Source organism: Bos taurus, chromosome 4 (genome assembly GCF_002263795.3).
Source record: "Bos taurus isolate L1 Dominette 01449 registration number 42190680 breed Hereford chromosome 4, ARS-UCD2.0, whole genome shotgun sequence".
Lineage (NCBI taxonomy): Eukaryota > Metazoa > Chordata > Mammalia > Artiodactyla > Bovidae > Bos > Bos taurus.
Genome location: NC_037331.1, coordinates 95,868,912 through 95,889,380, shown reverse-complemented (window position 1 = coordinate 95,889,380; position 20,469 = coordinate 95,868,912). Strand labels below are relative to the sequence as shown.

General features: G+C 51.5%; 1 protein-coding gene and 1 long non-coding RNA gene across 3 annotated transcripts in view; one reads left to right on the top strand and one right to left on the bottom strand.

Annotated features, from left to right (window-relative positions):
- The window catches only part of PLXNA4 (plexin A4), a 482,520-nt gene that overhangs the window by 381,400 nt on the left and 80,651 nt on the right, over nucleotides 1-20,469 (top strand). For both annotated transcript variants that reach the window (XM_005205749.3, NM_001191504.3), the window contains 3 exons: nucleotides 930-1,029; nucleotides 3,413-3,527; nucleotides 15,314-15,514. In XM_005205749.3, the coding sequence (XP_005205806.1) occupies nucleotides 930-1,029; nucleotides 3,413-3,527; nucleotides 15,314-15,514 (416 nt within the window). The remainder of the gene's footprint in view (nucleotides 1-929; nucleotides 1,030-3,412; nucleotides 3,528-15,313; nucleotides 15,515-20,469) is intronic.
- Nucleotides 3,511-6,652, bottom strand: LOC132345132 (uncharacterized). The gene is made up of 4 exons (XR_009494265.1): nucleotides 6,320-6,652; nucleotides 6,078-6,175; nucleotides 5,051-5,223; nucleotides 3,511-3,594 (listed from the first exon to the last, which is right to left on the bottom strand). It is a non-coding gene; the product is annotated as an uncharacterized lncRNA (long non-coding RNA).

Below are 20,469 nucleotides of genomic sequence, written 5' to 3'. Positions count from 1 at the left end.
CACAGCATCAGAGAGTGCCAGCTTAGAGATCTTGCTGCAGCATGGGAGGAGGGATGGGGTGCAGGGGTCGTTTGGCTCCTTACCTCCTCCTACACTGCAGGGTCTCTGACCCTGACTGCTTTCCACACCATCCCCGACCCGCCCAGCCTCCCCAGAGCTGCCTGTTCATGGCTGGCTGCCATGGGAAGGATAGAGTGGACAGAAGCCCAGCACTGGGAGGCACAGACCGGCCTGGGCAGCCTGATTCCATGTTGGTCCTCCGATTTGGGCTTGTCACATTTGTTCCGAGCTGATTGATTAATGAGGCTCTTGGGGAAGGCTCAGAACAAGGGGCCTGGGGTCAGGGCTGTGAATTAAACATGGGCCTCAGCTCCTCACTGGCGCCAGCTGAGGAGTCCAGGGACGCCCGCCCGAGTGGAGCCACCAGTCCCCCCGAGGAGGGAGCCTCAGAGTCTCCCCTTACAGAAGTGGAAGGGGCTCGTGGGGCACTTACGTACGTGCAAAACTTCTTGCATGGTTTGTGGCAACATTGCCAAGTGTCTACACGTTTCTCCTGGTAGCTAGTCAATGTGTGTGTTCACAATTCTGTGCAGCCTGCATGGACATCATACATGTGAATGCACATGTGAATACCTGTCAGAGTGTGTGTGTGTGTGTGTGTACAGGAAAGAACCTGGTAAGTAAATGAGAGGTGGATGCTGGGACTAGAGTAAGGAAAAAGGAATAGACTAGAACTACTGTCTGCAGCTGTTCTGTTCTTGGATTATTCCATTCTGCCCTGGACTGGGCCCAGCTGATTCCAAGTCCTGTTAGAGCTCCCCACACCTCCTGGGGAGTGGGCAGCCCTTTCCCAAGGTGTGCTGCTCTCAGTGGGACCTGACACGTGATTGTGGCCCTCCACCTGACCCCATGGCCGGCTCTGCCCACAGGGGACCACCACGTTGTCCAGCTGCAGCTCAAGTCGAAGGAGACAGGCATGACCTTCGCCAGCACTAGCTTTGTCTTCTACAACTGCAGCGTCCACAATTCGTAAGTGTCCCCCAGTCTCACTCAACTCCCTGTTTCTGGGGTCAAAGCTCATCCAAAGATAGGAGGCCCCACCCTTGTTCCATCTTACCATCCGAAGGCCCTATAAGGTGACCTCTCACTTCCCTCCTCTGGCACCCATGGGGTTAATGGGAAGAGGCTAGAATCAGCAGAGTGAGAGCCTGTGAGCTGGGGAGCTCCAGGTCCCTCGCCCATACATCTTCTCTGGCATAAATCTGTCTAACCTGATTCACCTTCCACCATCGGTTGAGGAGGGGGTGCTTTTCACCTGCAGAACAGAGCAGCCAGCACCCCAGATGAGAGAAGGGGTCTGGGGAGTGAGAGGATGTCCCATGTGTGTGAGCACGTGGTCCCACAAGTCACCCGAATGCTCAGCTTGCACAGTTTCCCTGCAGAGGGGTCAAGACTCAGCTGGCAAGGGTCAGAGGAAGGCTTTGGCCTGGGGCGGGGTCTGGCTCTTGCTCAGGTTCCAGCTCTGGCTCTGTTTGACTGGAGCATCCACTTCCTGAGGGAAGCCACGGAGGACAGAGGCTCGGGCTGTGGCATCAGGCCAGCTAGTCCACATAGCTATTCTGCGCCCAGTGTCTTCTGTAAACGAGGAAGCGGTAGTTCTCCTCCTGGGGATGTCACCCACATACTTAACAGCTGACATGGCGAGGGCTCGGTCCCATTGTCTGGTACTTTGCTGATTGCTTGCCAGCCCCCACTGGTGGCTGTGAGAGCTAAAAAAGCCATTACAAGGATGGCACTTAGATCCATGTCTGGCCCATTGTTTAGGCACTGTGCACTTTACTGTTATTATATTATTATTTCCTCTCTAAAAGGATGGATTTGGACCATACGGAGAAGGTACAAACCTTTCTTTCACCATAGAAACCTTTCTTCAACTAAAATCAGGTGTGAAAGCCCGAGAAACAAAATGAATGGAAGTAGAAGATGGTTGAGAGTTAAGGGCACCTGGACCCCTCTGTCTAGGAATCCCTCACGTCTCACACAGTCTCCAGAAAAGCTCCATGGAACTCCCAGGGTTCCCTAGAGCACAGTTTGAAAGCCACAGAGCCTGATCTCAAAAAGCTCTGCTGGCTTTAACATAATGTTCTGTTTCCTTCTCCATATAGGACAAGCTAGTTAACATCACCAAAGATATTTGGGGCTCTAGGCTGTGGGCTTTGTCTGGTTATTGGTTATGGCAGCTGTGAGTCCACAGCTTGGCTCTCTTTGGAGCCCCACGTAACAGGCGGCCATTCCTCCCAGCCAATTGGAATTCTCTTCCTCCTCCTTTCAAAAGAGCTTGCCATGGCTTTACAATTAGTAACCTAATCCCTCACTCCCCTTTTGCCCCTCTAGGAAAGTGAAGTTAGTAGATGAAAGCATATTCTAAGTTTCCATTCAGTCTATCAAATGACTTTAAGCTTCCTATGTGCAAGATAGTGTGTTACTCATTAGACAGGGAGGATCAGAAAATAATAACATGCAAAGATTCAATCCCTACCCCCCAAGAATCATGGCCTAATGGGCAAGCAGATACACAGGACAGCACATAAGTAAAATATAATACAGCAAGACCAGTACTGTCTCAGAGACAGAAACAAGGGGATGAATGGGGTGAAGGTTTCAGTGAGACCAACTCGCCACCAGTCAAAGAAGCAAGAGGAGATGGTGAGGCAGAAGAAATGGTACTCCAGGTAGAAGGACAGCTTGGTGACAGCACAGCCTGTTCTTGGCTGACGCACCAGACGCGTGCTGGGAGGGTGGGCCTGGACCACAAAGGGCTTAGCCTGCATGGCAAGGTATTTAGGTTTGACCTTTTATAAGAAGGGAACCATGCTGGGTTTTAAACAGGAAGGTGCTTTTATCAAGTTGCCTTGTGTTTCCTAGGGTAATGAGTAGAGGTTGGGCTGCCAACTCTACAAGAGCCCATCATACTGAGGGGGCAGCCTCAGGACCTCTGCCAGGGTGGGTCCATGTCAGCCGAGACTCTGGAGTCAACTGGAATTAAAACTCAATTTCACTGTTTGTCCTAATTCCGATGGGTTCTCTGGATGAGCCCCTCAACTCCAGACCTCACTGTTTCCCTATTCAGCCAATGCAAGGGCCATCCTGTAAAAATGGAGGGCGCTTGATGAGGTCCCAGGGGATCAGGCTGTCAAGTACCTGACTAAAAGGGAGGAGGCCAGAGACTCCCAGCTTCCTGAGGACTTGGAGAGAAAGGGGCTGGGTTTTTAACCAGATCTGCTCTTCCTGACTGTGTAAGGGTGGTTTCTCCTACCAGGAGACACGTTTTGCTAGGCTCTGGAGTCTTCGGCGCCCGGCTTTGGGCGCATACGGGTTCTCTGACGTGTGCCTTTTCCGCCTCTGTGCCCAGGTGCCTGTCCTGCGTGGAGAGCCCGTATCGCTGCCATTGGTGTAAATACCGCCACGTCTGCACCCACGACCCCAGGTCTTGCTCCTTCCAGGAAGGCCGGGTGAAGCTGCCTGAGGTAGGTCCCACAGCCAGAGCCGTGAGTGCTGCCTGCCGTGAGCAAGGGACACACAGGGAGGCTCTCCCTTAAAAAGAGGAAAGAGAGGTAAATCCAGGAGGACCACCCCCTCGCTCTCCAACCCCGCCTCTTAAAGGATCATTTCTTGAAAGCAGTAAACAAGCAAAGTTCTCCACTCTGGATCAGTCCTGGGGGTTCAGTTACAGGCAGAAGTGCCTTCCAGGTCACTCCAGCCAGCATGACCCTCTGCACACCAGGTGAGTTCCAAAACAATTCCAGAGATGTGTGTGTGTGCCCTGGAAATAATTGTACAGAGCAGGATTGTGTGTAGAGTCCTCTAGCTTTCCCTTGGAGCATTGTCCACAAAGCCGAGCTGAGATCAAAAAGGTCAAATTACCTCCACCCCTGCAGAGTGGTGGTTCTCAAAGTGTGGTCCCCAGACCAGCAGCATTGGCATCACCTGGGAACACGTAGAGATGCAAAGTCTCCCAGACCAGCTGATGGCCCCTCGGGGCTGAGGCATCTGCGATTCAGCTGCACAGTCCACTCTGAATCACTGACCCAGAGTCAGGCTCCATGACCATGGCACCGTTTCTGTTCCCTCCTCATCTTTAGTCTTATCCCTGCAAAGTCTTCATCATCATAATAGACATCCTCTATGCCTATATTGTTTCCTCTCTGATAATGTAAGCTTTAGGGCAAAGACCTCAAGGATAATGGGTGTAAAATCACTTTGAAAAAGTCTACTGTTGTTCCAACATGATGGTGCTTTTTGACTCCAACCATGGGGTCAGTAGTTCTGAGCAGAGTGGTTTAGAATGCTGTTGTTTAGAATAGAAAGATGGAGAAGCGATATCTATACCATGTTGGTTAGACCCCACTGGATGCAAGGACAGGGCACTCTCTCAACCAACACTGGACTCAGACAGGCTCCGATATTGCCCCCACCCGCAGGTCTTGGATGTACCTTCCAGCCCTCTTCACACACCTACATGAGTGCCATGACCATATGGCAAAACCATAGCTGTGAGAGCAGGGCCTTTCCAGGTACAGAAAGCATAAGGGCTTTTTAGGGGACTGGATAGGGCATGGTGAGAACACAGAGGCTCGCCTTGGTGCCCCCTCCCCCTCCGGCTAGATTCCCACCCACCAGGAACCCTAAATTAGGCCAAACCCTTAAGGGCAGGAGGGAAGCTGTCTTGTCTCTGAAAGGTAGGAATGACACCTCACCACCAGCATCTTCTTTTCTTTTTCTTTTTCTTTTGCCTACACTGGGTCTTGGTTGCAATGCACAAGCTTCTCTTGTTGCAGAGTGCAGGCTCTAGAGCTCACAGGTTCAGTAGCTGCAGCGTGCAGGCTCTCTAGTTGCAGCATGCGGGTTTAGTTGTCCCGAAGCATGTGGGACCTAAGTTCCCCAACAAGGATCGAACCCTCGTCCCCTGCATTGGGAGGCAGACTCTCAACCACTGGACCACCAGGGAAATTTCTCACCACCAGCATCTACTGTGTCGGGCCCTCCTTACCCAGGAAAAATAACTGACTTGTGCCTGGCAATGAGGAATTTCCAGCCCTGGATCCCGTTTTCCCAGGATGTGCTGGCCAGGCAGGACTTCTCCGGGTAGAGAGTGGGCAGAGCCGTCCATGTAGAGGGAAAGGCAAGGAATGGTGAGGTTGTCGAGTAAAAGGATGGTCCCTACTGGGTGGGGGATCAAAGGAACAAAGAAGACAGAAAAAAGCAGAAATGTGAAAACATTCCTCAAGGTCATTAAATGATTTCAGGGCTTGTGAAATCCACGAGATAGCTCAATTGTCTCTGTTTTGGTCTCATTCTTGGGCCTCTCCACACATGAAATCCCTCCCAGATACACCAGCCTGGGAAGCTGGACAGAGGCTGAAATCCTCTTTTGACTGCTCCCGTCAAGTCCCTTGTAGGTTTCAGACCAGAATAAGAACAGGCTGTGGAAATCTCTAGACCCTCTATGACCCTCTGCCTCTATGACCGGGTCTGTCTATGGCTGGAAATGGCTGCTCTGAATTCATAATCCAGAGAAGAGCCCCAGACCTAGATCATCCCTTCATGGGGAAAGGAAGAAAAGAGGTTATGTCCTGGCTTTAAGTAGGAATGTGAGTCTAATTTTTATGGTTACAGTCTCTGCTTGTCTTGAACTAAGACAAAGTGGAGCTAAAGCTAATAAGACAGACAGGGGTCTGACAGCCAAGGGGCACATCTTGGCATGAAGACCCTGAAAAAAGGCTGTACCGTCTCCTCAGTCCTGGACTTTTGTCTTAGTGTGATGTCAGGAGCAGAAGAAGGGCTGGTTGACCCACCAAGCAAGGGCTAAGAACTTAGGAAATATATCTTCTTATGTTGCTCAGAAACCCACAAGTAACTTGATGGAAGCAGAGACAAAGAGGTTTTCAGACTGCCTCTGGCTTCCCAGACTGGTGTATCTGGCAGGGATTTCACGTGTAGAGAGGCCCAAGAATAAAATTAAAACAGAGACAATTGAGCTATCTGGTGGATTTCAAAGGCGCTAATCATCTAATTACCTTGAAGGAGGTTTCCACATTTCTGCTTTTTCTGTCTTGTTTGCTCCTCCTGTCCCAAGTTCCTTTTCTTTTAAATATGTAAAAGGAGCTGGCATCTGCTATTCAGAAAGAGGGGGGAAAAAAAAACAAAAAAGAATAAAGCAAGAGCCCACCACGTTTCCCAGTGGCATTCAGTGATCTCCATAAAAGAACAATGTTTTCAAGAGCCCAGATCACAAGCCAGGCACAGCTCCCATCTGTACCTGGTTGTGGCAAAGGTCACTGGGGATTCATGGAACCTCAGAGGGTGTGGCACCAGGGTCCTCGACAGAAGAAAAAGCCTGGAGGAGCGTGATGGATGGAGGGGCAAAGAGAAGGACTAACCCACTACAGTCCAGTCACCGTTGTTATGGCAAGCCATCACAATGACGGGCTCCCAGATACCTTGAAATCACCATGCCTCTCTTATCACATCACTGAATGGAATTAACATTGGCTTCTCTTTTTCTTGGATGTTTATTTATTTCCAGAGAAGGAAGCTTTAAGCTGTGCTCCTCCGAGTCCAAACTTGTAGGTTGCACTATACCCAGATCAATAACAGACTATTTTGAATATAACACAAACAGGCCAGAGTTCACCACTCCATCGTGGTTGTTGTAACAGTGTCTTCCTGGAGATGTACCAAGGAGAAAAGAAATAAGTACATATCTGTGGACTATTGGCTGATTCGAGCCATTTTAGGTCAGCAGAAGAAGGTCATTGTCCTCAGAGATTTAAAAAAAAAAAAAGTCCTGGCTGCTAATGGAAATATGATGTTTTTTTTTAATGTCATTGTTTTGTTTTCTATATTTTTGTCTCTCAGAAGAGCTGGTAACAGGAATAAGGGGTAACAAAGAAATTTACACATTTGAATGGTGATTTTGAGGAAGACTCCAGACACAATAACCCAGTCTCCATGCCAGGGGAAGAGCTTATTCATGGCAGGGTACTCTGAAACATTGTCACAGGTCACCTCTCATCCTGCCTTACCCACTGCTGAGTATTTCCTACACACAAAGCATTATGGGAGGTTTAACAGTATATAAAATTATATGGTGGCTCAGACAGTAAAGAATCTGCCTGCAATGGGAGACCCAGGTTGGATCCCTGCGTTGGGAAGATCCCCTGGAGAAGGGCATGGCAACCCACTCCAGTATTCTTGTCTGGAAAAGCCCATGGACAGAGAAGCCGGGAGAGCTACAGTCCTTGGGGTCACAAAGAGCCGGACACAACCGAAGGACTAGCACACACACAAGAGACCAGTGGATCTGTATTTAGAGACGTGTGAAATGGGACCATTGGTCCACATGATCGCTGAGGTTCTGTAATTATCAGTGGAAATAATTTGGAGAACATCAACGAGAAACCCACATCCAGGAAGTGGCCTTATCGGGGGGTGTCCAAGGGTGGCCTAGGTCTCCCAGTTCTGCCCAACGAGGGGCTCACATAGCCTCAGGTTTGTAGCAGCCCTGAACTTCTAGGCCCAAACACACCCTGGGAATGAACGGGAGACTCAGCCCCAGCCATTCTTCTAGAAGTCCCCAGGTTTTCATTTGCTTTCCACCTTTGAGTGTGGGGATGTAGACAGAGGCCTTTTGTTAGCCAAGAAGGAGGCTGCCAGGTGGCCCTTCTACTCCCCAGCAGCATCCTGTATCCCTAAGAAGATTTTCATCCAGGCGTCTTCCAGTTTCAACACTGGCTTTGTTGACTGACTATCACCACGCATGTTGAATTACCTCTTTTTTTCCCCTGAACAAAGAGGGCATTCAGGTGAAGTTATTGGTCTGGAACAGAGAACTGGTCAATCATTGTTGTTATTATATTAATGGCAAGTATTCTCCAGTAATTACAATTATTAGAAATAGAATGCCCAATAGCATATGTCGTTTATAGTCACTGTATTCCAGTTACAAGGAATGATTTTGTTTCAACTAATGATGGCATTGTGATAACAAGCCTGGGTCTTTAGATCAGCTGCCAGATCCCAGGTACCGACAAGAGTAGGAAGAGGAAGATGAGGGAAAGCTGAAGATGGATCACAGTTTTCAGTCTTGTTCTTCCAGTATCAGCTGAGACTCCTGGCTTCCCACTGGAATGGGCTTTCACCAGGACAGCTACCAACAAGGCCATACTCTCGCCTTCACCAAGGAGGGAGGGGCTGCTGGTCTCCAAGTGGTTTTGGAATCCTCTGCTAGGTGACCTGAGCCCCCCATCAAGCCCACGCACTTAATAACTATGATTCTTGGGGAACAAAGGCAAACTTCCATGGGAAAGCACATGCATTGAGAAGAATTTATCCTCAAAGGACTATTTTGATGTTATTTCTCATCTACACTGAACGACAGAGTCAGCTATACTTGATGCTGTGTTGTTCTGGCTCCAGCCTGGCTGAGCTTTGCGAGGAAGGCGAGGCTCACCTAGCGCCCATGAGCAGGCTCATAGAGGAGCTTCCTGCAGCCCCTCTCTTCCTGAAGTTCAACCAGAGCCTTTCTCCAGAGAACCGCTGTGAGATCAGAAGAGGCAAAATGAATTCTGATTTCCAAAGCTGTGCTTGAAAGCCTCTCCCCAAGTCCCCTACTACCCCGATAGCGCTGAGATGAATCCATTGCCAGGACAGGTATTGGGAAACCTGCAGATACCAAGGTCAGTCCTCCCCAGGACTGCAGAATTAGTAAGGCAGGGAAAGTCCAGGCCCAGGACAGGCTGCTGAAATAAGCCCCATGCCCAGAGATAAGGCAGGCCAAGGGCCTGTCCCCCAGCAGGACTTGAAGAAGCTCAGGTCACCTTGTCAGTGACTCTGCTTCCCTTTTTGCAAAGGAACTATTCCAGAGACCCAACTCAAGGAAACAAAAGCATCCTTGCTATGCCTTTCACCCTCCTTTGAGAAAACAAAGCCAAACCCAGCTCAAGAACTTGCTCGCCCCTTGTGCCCCTGCCCCCTCTGCAGGTTTCTATTACTGGGTTGCCATTTCTCCACTCAATTGCACTTTCCATCAATCTCATCTGCCCCTCCCCCTGCTTAAGGTTATGGGTATTTCCTTTTTGTATTATTACTTGGCTCTCTCCATAAACCGGCCCATCGTAGATCACGCTAATGGCATTATAAACTTGGGGAACAGTGAAGAAAATATATGGTGCATTGCATTTTTGTATTGGGCACCCTGGGTCTGAGAAGGTGAGTGTAAATTTGGGGGTTGAGGCTGGGGCTGACTTGGCTTTGGAATTGATGGCGGCTGAGGTGACATGGGGGGAGGGGTGACCTGCAAATTACTTATTTCTTAGCTACCCTTCTGTGCTGCCCCCACCCCGCTCCCCCACTCCCACCCCAGAACATCACATCCCCCTAGTCTTGCAGTAACAACTGAGAGAATTAGAGCCCTCATCTTGTAAACACACTAGGGGCTGTAAATCCACAGCCTACCACCACCCCCTCCCCAGGCACCACCAGCCCTGGAGGCAGATTTTCCTCTCCCAGCTGGGCAACACTCTTTATGTCCTTGTTCAATTATTTAAATGTGCAATGAAACCTCTGTATAAAGCAGCCAATGACACGCTGGACATGGTAGACAGAAAGGCGTGCTTTTTGCCCTCATGTGTCAGCTTGGGGTTGACGCTACCCCATAATTGGTCATGCTGTCTTTACTTCCGTGTTCATTTCAGTGGAAAAGTGGAAACTAAAACATGCACAAGGCTAGATGGTGGACCTGGAGTCCACCGGGGCCTCTTCCTGAAAGCCAAGACATTAAAGATGTTCTTGCACTTCAAGGCACCCTTCTCCCCACCCTCAGCTTATTCTTAGGACTGCAGAATGTCGTCACGGGCAAAACAGCCTGCCCAGGAATCTGGCTCTTAATATAGGCATGAGTCTCCAAATAATCTTGCTAAATGCAGGTGTTTTCTACTCTCCAGGAGCTGGCCCTTTCAAATGATTGTTTAAAGAAATATCTTCTCTGGAAAAAGAAGGGCAGAATGTTTTTAAGGAATTCAATTGTAAGGGGGTTTGGTCATCACGTGGGGATGAAAGTGAGATGATGATGGGAGTGTCTTGTTCGTGGTCATTGTGGGGACTGAGTGAGGTAACTGGTCTTCTTCATTTCTTGCTCATGGACATGGGGGTGATCATATGTGTTGTGCTGTGAAATAAGATAGCACGTGGCAAAATGTATGTAAGGTGATGGAAACGTGGGTTACGGGATGAAGCCTTGTACTCCTTGCACCGTGTTGATTGTCTGAGCTAGAGTAGCAGTATCACACACTGCCTATCAGTGTCCACTGGTGTGACTATGCCAGGTTGCAATATTGTTTTTGTCCAGTCACTCAGTCATGTCCGATTTTTTGCAACTCCACAGACTGCAGCATGCCAGCCTTCCCTGTCCTTCACTATCTCCTGGGGTTTGCTCAAACTCATGTCCATTGAGTCAATGATGTCATCCAACCATCTCACTCTCAAAATATCAGTTATTAAAATACTTCCATCCTAGGAGAAGGAAATGGCAACCCACTCCAGTACTCTTGCCTGGAAAATCCCATGGATGGAGGAGCCTGGTAGGCTGCAGCCCATGGGGTCTCGAAGAGTTGGACACGACTGAGTGTCTTCCCTTTCACTTTTCACTTTCATGCATTGGAGAAGGAAATGGCAACCCACTCCAGTGTTCTTGCCTGGAGAATCCCAGGGACAGGGGTACCTGGTGGGCTGCCATCTATGGGGTCACACAGAGTCGGACACGACTGAAGTGACTTAGCAGCAGCAGCAGTAGGTAAATGGCACTTCCAGGAGACCAACCTCCCCCACAAAGTACCCCCCACCACCTTCCAGCATGCAGTGGTTGATATTTTGAATACCACGCTGTGAGCTACCTGAACAGGCATTGTTTGCCCCCATTTTAGAGATGGGAAAACTGAGTCTCAGAAAGGTGATGTGAGGATTGTCCCAGATCATCTACTGGGTTGATAATAGAACCGGGACCATACAATTCACTGAATCCAAACCAGCCTCTTCATTTTATGGGTGAGGAGACCCAGAGGGTTTGGGAACTTGTCCAAAGCCATGTGGTTGGCCAGCCGAGGTCCTCTCTCAGAGCACACGGAACCTTCTGGAAGAGGGGACAGCCGCTAGATGAGCAGTGAACAGAGCTGGGACCTCTCTACCTGTCTGCCTTGTGTTAGGGGCACTTGGAGCTGTTGAAATTGTCAGGCTCTAAAGTCAAGAAGGGGTGGATAGGCTGGACCGTGGGAATTGATGCGAGTTCGTGGAAAAGAACAAAATAACACAGAGGCGAGGTGGGAGCAGGGGAGCAGGAGCCTTAGAAAAAGGGAGTAGCTGAGAGACCAGGTGCAGCCTGAGCTGAGACGGATGAACGAGGAAAGAACCAACTCTTTTTTTAAATTTGAGCACTTGCTCCTCTGTGCCAGACGTATTATACAGGGTGGTTCATGAACTTCCCCTGAAATGACCCTATGGGGACGGGTTTTTAGTCCCCATTGGTAGGGAAGCCCTGCACTGTTCAGAGCCTGAACAGTGAACAGTGAATAAGACTGAAGTCAGCAAGAGGAAGAAAACGGACTTGCACTTGTACAGGATTCCCAAACCAGGTTCTTTCTAGTTAAGAAAGCTCAAAGGTGAGGACCATGGCTGGAGCGCTGGGGAACAGGGCCTCAGAGAAATGTTTCGTGGAGAAACGTGGAAGTCTGCTCTGAAATTTCCCCTGAGCAGACTCAGAGGTGGTGTTGTATCTGGCATCTCAGCACGAGGCTAGGCAGGGTCTGGGGTGTGGGGGCGGAGGCAGCCGGGTGGCAGTGGTCCCTCCATGCCTTGTTGCCTGGGGAGAAATTGCCATTTTACTTTCAATTAGGAGGGACACTGTGGTCAATCAGTAGCGCCACCAGAGGAAAATGGGCCCGGCCCAGCCCCGACTCTCTCCAATTATTATTAATGAACTTAGTCTCAGAGCCGCCAAGCTTTTTATATGCAAAATAGGCCTTTATGGGGCCACTGGCAAGGAGGACTCATTAAAAAACAAATCTCAGAGAGAATCTTACAGGGGAACAGAGAGGCTTAACTTCCATCCCAGACCAGAACGGGTCCAGCCCCCAGGCGAGGATCCAGCTCACCACAGGAGGGTTTTGAAGGCCCCTAGTCCTAAACTCTCTGGGGGATCTTTCTGACCCACCACCCCATCCTAAGGTGGTCCTATCTGCCAGGGAGAACTTGCCTCTTTCATTAAGAGGAGGAAAAATGGCAGGTCAGCATCTGAGTTCTTTAGCTGCCAGTGCATCTGCTGACTGTTATTTTTTCCTCTCCCTGCCTTGGTTTCTCCTGTGCGAAGTAGAAGGGATCCTTGGGTTGACTGAGAAGACTCTGAGATTCAGACACCCTCGCTGTATTGTTCTTGAGCTGCCGGATTTTCCTGTAGGACTTGGGGATGAGAAATCCCAACTCTACTCCTCTTAGTCCAAATACATCCCTAGATGCAGCTCCTCGGGCAAATGTGGGTTTCAGTTCAGTCATGAAGTTGTGTCCAACTGCGACCCCATGGACTGCAGCACGCCAGGCTTCCCTGTCCATCACCCACTCCCGGAGCTTACTCAAACTCATGTCCATTTAGTTGGTGATGCCATCCAGCCATCTCATCCTCTATCGTCCCCTGCTCCTCCTGCCTTCAATCTTTCCCAGCATCAGGGTCTTTTCTAGTGAGTCAATTTTTTGCATCAGGTGGCCAAAGAACTGGAGTTTCAGCTTCAGCATCAGTCCTTCCAATGAATATTCAGGACTGATCTCCTTTAGGATGGACTGGGTGGATCTCCTTGCCATAGCAGGGGGCAAGGTCAGGCCTGTGCCACTTTTGGAGAGGGAGCGCTGCCATGGTCTCAGGGAGGAGGAAAGAGTGGAGTCAGGATGGGCCCAACCCCTCCGGCTCACCAGTCCCCACTTGGCATCAGTCTTCTCTCCTGAGTTCCCAGCATCACACATCTCCCACTCCAACCTGAACTTCATCCTTTTCACAGAATCGTTTGTCTTGTGTCCCGAGTTCTCATGTTGCCCGAGCAGAGGGGCTGAAATAGCAGCAGAGGTAAGGGCACAGGATGGACCTTTAGGACCCTCAGTCCACATGGGACCTCAAGGTCCCGGAGACCCACATGCTCTTGAGCCTCAAGGCCAGAAGCAGGGTTCAGGCTCCATCCCTTCCCCCCTCCTGCTGCTCCTCTCTGTTTTATTTAGTTAAAACTGGGTCAGAACACACATATCATAACATTTGCTATCTTAGCCAGTTTTAAGTGTACAGTTTAGTGGTGGAAAAAGTGCATTCACATTGTTGTATAGCCATGACCACCATCCATCTCCAGAACTTTATTCATCTTTCCCAACTGACACTGTGCACCCATTAAACACTAACTCCCCCTGAAACTCCTGTTCTTTCTTCTGTCTCTGTGCACGTGACTACCCTGGGTAGTCACGTGAATGGGATCATGTAGTGTTTGTCCACAGTGATTGGCTTGTTTCACTTGGCAGAATGTTTTCAAGATTCACCTATGACTTAGAGTGTGTTTGAATTCCCTTCCTTTTAAGGCTGAATCATATTCCATTGCATATCTATATAACATTTTGCTTATCCATTCATCTACGACGGCACCTCCATTGTTTCCACCTTTTGGCTGTTGTGAAGGATGCTGCCGTGAATGTGGCCATCAAGTATCTCTTGGAGACCCTACTTCCAGTTCTCTTGGATTCAAACTCAGATGTGGATAGCTGGGTCTGCTGCTCCTGGTCTGGCCTCTCTTCAGGTTAAAGGAGTGGATACCCTGGAGGAGAGGAGGGGCTTCGTTTAATGGGTCCTGGGGTGCTCCCCTAAGGCAAGGCTACAGGGTCATGGGAAAGAATGGAGGTGAGACCACCCTAATCATGGAATCAGGACTGGTTAGAGCCAAATGGGTCCTTGGATTCCACCCACTTGACAGATGAGGAAGTTGAGTCTCAAGTGGGGACGGATGTGTAATGTGGTCAGGCTTCCATAGCTTGTCAGAAGCTCAGTGGCTCGAGAGCTCTTCTCCCTCCAGTTTTCAGTGACTGAGGGGCTCATGTTTGCTTTCAGACCCAAGGGACAGAACTCCTGGGTGCCTGATTGCCTGGGACCCCTCCCATCAGGGTCTCAGGCCTTCCCTTGGCCTCTTTCTTGCCTTACTTTACTGAGGAAGAGAGCTGAGGTTGGGGATCTGAGAGTCTGCAGTGAGCCCATGAGGCAGCATCCTTATGAAGGATGTGTGAGCCTTGCTTTGACCATTGACCTGCCCAGAGCCATCTGTCTGGTGGGCCTGCCCCAAAAGAGTATCACACTGGGAGGAATCTAGGCATGGAAAACACACCTGACCCTGGGCCTCACTCCGGCCCAGGCCAAGACTGTCTTCCAACCAGCTCCTGAGAATCCAGCCACATGCTAGCACCCACGTCCCAGCTGGGCAGAGCGCCATGCTCCTTACTTGACCCCCTTCTGCCCCCAGCCCTCTCTGGACAGAGCTGATTGCCCAGTGAAAAGGGGCCCAGTGATCCACCTCCTCCATCCCTGAATGTGCTCAGAAATCAGTGGCTTGCCCCATCAGAGGGAGCTCAGTGTGTGTCTGCCGAGGGGCACTTCCCTGGGGTCAGATCATCCCTAGAGCTCAGGCAGAAGCTTTCTGGATTTCAGAGGTCTCTGGGGCTCATTCCAGAACATCCCCAAATGCCAGACTCAGCCCACCTCTGGAAGGTCCTCTCACACCCACCTGGGCCGTGGTCCAGACTGATGTTCTAGAGCCTCGATCCCAGGCTTCGGGGTCACTGTGGGGCTGCTGGCATGGGTCCTTTTGTCCCAGTGCTTGGCAGCCTGAAACCAAGGGAAAGGGGTTGGCAGCCCAAAATGAGACAGGACCCCTACCCAGAAGAGTTCTGTCTGCCAGGGTAGAACCCTCACCCTTGAGAGGGGACCCCTGGGAGTCTGGACCACAGGGGCTGGCGAGAGCGGGGTGGGGGTCGACCTCCGTGGGGAGTGCCTCAAGGACTCGGGACATGGGGTGCTCAGTCCCTCTGCCTGTCTGCTGGGGGCTGGGCGTGGGCAGCAGTGCAGAGGGCCCCATGTGGGGAACCCCTGGGAGGGGTGAGATGATGTGGAACATCTGGGTGATGTCAGGGGCTCCTGCCCCTTGGGCTCCCTGTACCCCAGCTGAGCCTCGCTGTCTGTCCAAAGGACTGCCCCCAGCTGCTGCGTGTGGACAAGATCCTGGTGCCCGTGGAGGTGATCAAGCCCATCACCCTCAAGGCCAAGAACCTCCCGCAGCCACAGTCGGGGCAGCGCGGCTACGAGTGTGTCCTCAACATCCAGGGCAGCGAACAGAGGGTGCCCGCCCTGCGCTTCAACAGCTCCAGCGTGCAGTGCCAGAACACCTCCGTGAGTGCCCACTCGCACCTGCCCCTGCACCCACCCCTGCCCGCCGCTCTCTCCTGGCCTCAGTCAGCTCAGCAGGGCAGGACTGCCCTCAACACCAGCAGAACTGTTTAGCTCCCCTCCCACCGCTTCTGCCAACCCTGCCGACCCAGACAAACTCACCACGCCTTTGCCTGCAGGTGTGACCCTGTTGTGGTGACCCAAGGGGCTAGGGGCCAGCCATGGGGCCGCTAAACACTGTCTGTGGGCTTAGATGTGTTTGCGGGGCTCCGTGCTCTTTCCTGAGAGGAGCTCTGGAAACTCTGGGCCCGGACTTCCTACCAGGGCTGACCTGAGGGTCTCATCTGAGCTCACAGAGGCCACCCTCATCAGCCTTTACAGCCACACAGAGGCTGTATCCCAGCACATGAGGCTTCTGAGCCAGGCCAGGAGCCACAAAGATGCTGGAACAGGAGGGAGCTGGCCGGGGCTGTGCTGCGGAGATCCGCACGAACCCTGCCCAGTATTTAGAAATCCATATTAAATCTGTGCCGGACCAGCTATGGCTCAGCTGCCCTCTACTGCCAACAGCCTTTGCCTGATCCCTGGACACCACACAGTGTGCCCTAATGGGGCACCCCCTGCCTGTCTGCCGGCTCCCCCGATGGCCTTTGACCTTCTCTCTTTCTGGCTACTTCTATGCACCCAGATGCTCAGAGACAAACAGTAGACTTAAACACTTGTAACATTTTCGAGCTATATGAGACCTACATTCTTCTTCCCGGTACAGAAGAGAAACTGGAGGCCCAGAAGAAGGGGCAGGATTGGGTTTGTGGGGCTGAGAGTTGTACAATTTGGGGGACCTTCTTTAAGAATGAAATGCATCAATTCAAATGAGACACACAGGCAGGCCTTAGGATGGTCTGTGCAGGCTCGCGCAGGGCCCTAAAGCTGACCCTTAGGCTCCATTCACTTCAAGGTAACCCGTCAGGGCGTGATGGTCAAATCTGCTTCTGGTCCCCAGAGGCCCCAGGGCCAGCCACCCTTGCTCAGGGTCACACAGCTGGTGAGTGGCAGGGCCAGACCTGGGCACAGGGGTCCCCTCCCCTACCACACTGTGTGCTGGCATTCATGCCATTGCTTCTGGGTACCTACAGGTGACATTGTAATTAAGCATGTGACGTGGGACCAGGAGAGCCCCTGACAAAGCTCTTCCTGGGGCACCCCGCTCTTCCTGCAGGAAGCAGGCTAGGGGTGAACAGAGCTCCGAGGGGTGAACATGCTGGCCCCGGGTTGCTTATCATTTAGCAACTCCTGGCGATCAACCTCCCAACCTCTGAAACCCCAGATGTGTGCCCACCTCTTATGTCTACATCTTCCTCCTCCCCAGTGGCCAGGCTGTGTTGCAGACTTCTGCAGCACCCCAGATTAAACCTGCAAGGGATATTAAATGCCTCCTGCTTTCTCATGAATCCTGAGGCTGAGCAGGCCCCCCAGGGTCCAGCTCAAATGATTCTCCCCAAATGAGGACATCCCGTGGGAAAAGTAAGCCTGAGTTCCACATTTGACCCAGCAGTAGGTTTTCAGGCTTTAGAGAAAACAGGCTTTTGTCCTCAAAGAAGCTGCCCCAGGGATCCAGATCCCAGAGGCGTCAAGAAAGAGGAAAGAGTCTGTGGCCTCTGAGTCACTGGGCTTCAGGGCCCTGTGCTAGACTGAGTTCTGTGGAATACAGGAAGCTACCCCAGGTAATAGCCAGGCAGGTCGGGGCCAGGTCTCCTCCCCTGTGATGCCCCTTCTGAGTCCCTAGTGCTGGCTAGTACCAGTGGGATAAGGAAAGGCACTGCTGACCCCCAGCATGGGCACCTGCTGGTCTGATGTTGAATTCTCGGGAGCTAAGAAATCACAGATCACTCAGCTGCTTGCGTGGGAATTTCTCATCCTAGAGCCTGATGCCCCAGGGCATGATGGTCAAATCTGCTTCTGGTCCCCGGAGGCCCCGGTCCACGGAGTCCTGCCCAATCAGCCAGCCTCCAGGGTACACGGGCTCAGGCACCTGCAGATCTGTCTCCAGGAGTTTGGAGACACCAGATCCATGGCAGAAATGTGACACTGGGGCTGGAGGCCTGGAGCCCAAGGCTCTCACTGCCAAGGAGAGGAGGCGACTTTTAAGCTCCTGACCTTCCCCTTGCCGTCCCTCAGGAGTGGGGAGGGCCTGCGCTGGCCTCTGGCCCCCTGGACTTGGGAATCCTCTGGAGGTCTCCCCACCCCCATGGACAGTCTCAGTGCCTCCAAGGCCCTGCTCCCAAAATAGCCTTTTTCCTCTTGCCTTTTTCACTTCAACACCCTAGTAAGGAAGGTAATGGGAGCATTTGTTTCTCTATCATTTTAAAGTCTTAGAAACTGAGGCAACAGGAAGTGTACCCCACAAAGAGTGAGTTTTAGGAGGGTCCAGGACCTGCTGCAATCACACAGTTCAGGAAGGCTTATCAGGAACCTCTCTTTTCAGGGGGACCAGTGGGATCCCGGTTGAAATGTCATCTGGGCCAAGGTGGTGCTTACTGTCAAGTGACTTCCTTAAAAAAAAACAATTGGGGTCATTGTGAGTGGCAAGCCTCCCTTACCATTGTAATAGAAAACAACGTTCAGGGCGGGACGAGACCTGAGTATTTACTTATTCCTGTGACAGAAGCGGGGAGGGGATCTCCAAAGTCCAGAGAGGGCAGGTGACCTGCCCTAGGTCACACAGCAAGTCATAGCCGATTTAGAACTAAAGCTCAGTCTTATAACACACCCCTCATCAAAGGTTAGGCCAAAACCAGCACTGAGCACTTTATAAAGTGCTTTTATAAAGCACTTTATAAAGTAGGGTCTGCTCTGCCTCAGGGAGGATGGTGGAAGGAGAGTCACTGTTGTTTTGTTTCCTAAATGAGCTCTCTGGAGTAGGGGCAGGAGGAGAGAAGGTTCTAACAGAGAAACCAACCCCTGCCCCCACACCCTTGGTTTCTGATGGCAGAGACAGGAGGGTGACCAAGAGGTCTCAGAGGAGAGCAGAAGAGGAGAGATGGAAAAGAGAGACATGGGAACATTTTGCACGGGGTAACCCCAGGGCTGGTAGGCAGGCAGCTCACTTCCAGCCCACTATGTGGGGACAGGCCCTGGGCCAATCACCGTAGCCCTCGGGGGCCTGTAGGAGGAAAATCAGGGCAGCTCGCAGGCAACAGGGGGAGGAGGGAGCAACTGTGGGTGTTTGAGGCCTCCTTTAGACTATGGCTCCAGAAATGCCAAGTGCTGCTAAGAATAGCACCCAGTCCCGCCCTGCAGTCACTGGCCATCACGATAGTCAGTGGGCCGCAGAGGGCTGGAGGGCTGGCTGCACTGCAGACGTAAGGCCCAGCTTCCACCCGCCCACGGGGGCCTCACGACTCCTTGTGGTGCCCCAGTTTACTGCGTGCAAAACAAGGATGGGGAGACTGATGGGGGTGGGGTGACACGTTCCCGCTTCCTGCTTTACTGGAACACAGCTGGGAGTGTGTCTGCTGAGCCTCTGAGGTCCTGGAGATGGACGCAACACATATGCGTTTGCGTGCCTGCTAAATTGCTTCAGTCATGTCCGGCTCTTTGTGACCTGGACTGTAGCCCTCTAGGCTCCTCTGTCCATGGGATTCTCCAGGCAAGAATACTGGAGTGGTTTGCCATGCCCTCCTCCAGGAGATCTTCCCAACCCAGGGATTGAACCCCTGTCTCCTGTGACTGCTGCATTGGCAGGCAGGCAGGTTCTTTACCACTAGAACCACCTGGGAAGCCCTGGCATCTTATGTTGGTGATAGAATTGATAGAAATTTCCACCAAAATATTTCAGACAGAGGAATGGCTGGAGGGAAGAATCTCCAAATTATACAGAGGTCCTCTCTTTGCTTTTAGAAGGTCGGGAAACTGAGGTTCACAGGGAATGAGTAACGTCATCTGTGAGCTGGGCCACCGTGAGCCAGCTCTTGATTGAGACACTTAACCTCCTGGCCCCTGGGAGCCTGAAACACTTTTCCTTCAGCTCTGGGCTTTGTGCAGATTAACTGCCCACTGATTACACAGAGCTGTATAAATGCTAAGTGGAGTGGAGGTGGGGATGTTAGGGTCTGGGAATCGGTGGTCCAGGCTCCCCAGCAGGCTGCTTCCAGAAGGATATAGGTCAAAGGGGAGGGAGGGCATCTCCAGGAAGCAGAGTGACTTCCCTGGAGACGTAGAGGGTGGTGGGGAACACCGCGGTTAATGATTTCTGTTAATATTTCAGAATTAAGGTCTCAGGAAGGGAAGGAGAAAGAGGAAGCAATGCCCAGAACTTCTGATCCTTAAAGCCTTATAATTTCTATTTTTTTCAAAAAGAAAATGTGTGCATATACACACACACATACACACACGTCTGAACACATGAGTGTTCTCATCTGCATATGTCTCTGTACGTACTGAGTGTCTGGCACATAAACCCTCAATGGGCACTGCTATTATTCCACATGAACATAAACACAGGGAATACAAGTGTGTTTTTACACAGCACCCTTCAGTGTACCCACACAGATTCAAATACACCGTAATATTTGGGTGCCCATTCTCTGTGACAGGCACTGTACCGCCCAGAGCATCGGACGGTTGTCTTGAACCCTCCCGACAGTCCCGTGAGGTACGCACTGTGTGTAATTCCTATTTTTCACGTGGAGAACCTGAAACTCAGCTCCTCTGCCCGCATTCACACAGCTGGTCACTGTGGCGTCCCTTCACAGCAGTACACGTGTGTGCCCATGTATGCTCACGGGCGCACACACGTCTAAAAGCACAGGGGTGCACAGACCTCTCCTCACGTCCACACGCATGCCAAGACGTTCGTGCATGCAGACACTCCCGAGCACACGTGGGTGGTCGGTCTTGCCTAGCTCTCTTGGGGATCTCAGGTCCTTCTGCAGAGGGCCCTGAAGGTGCTCTTGGTC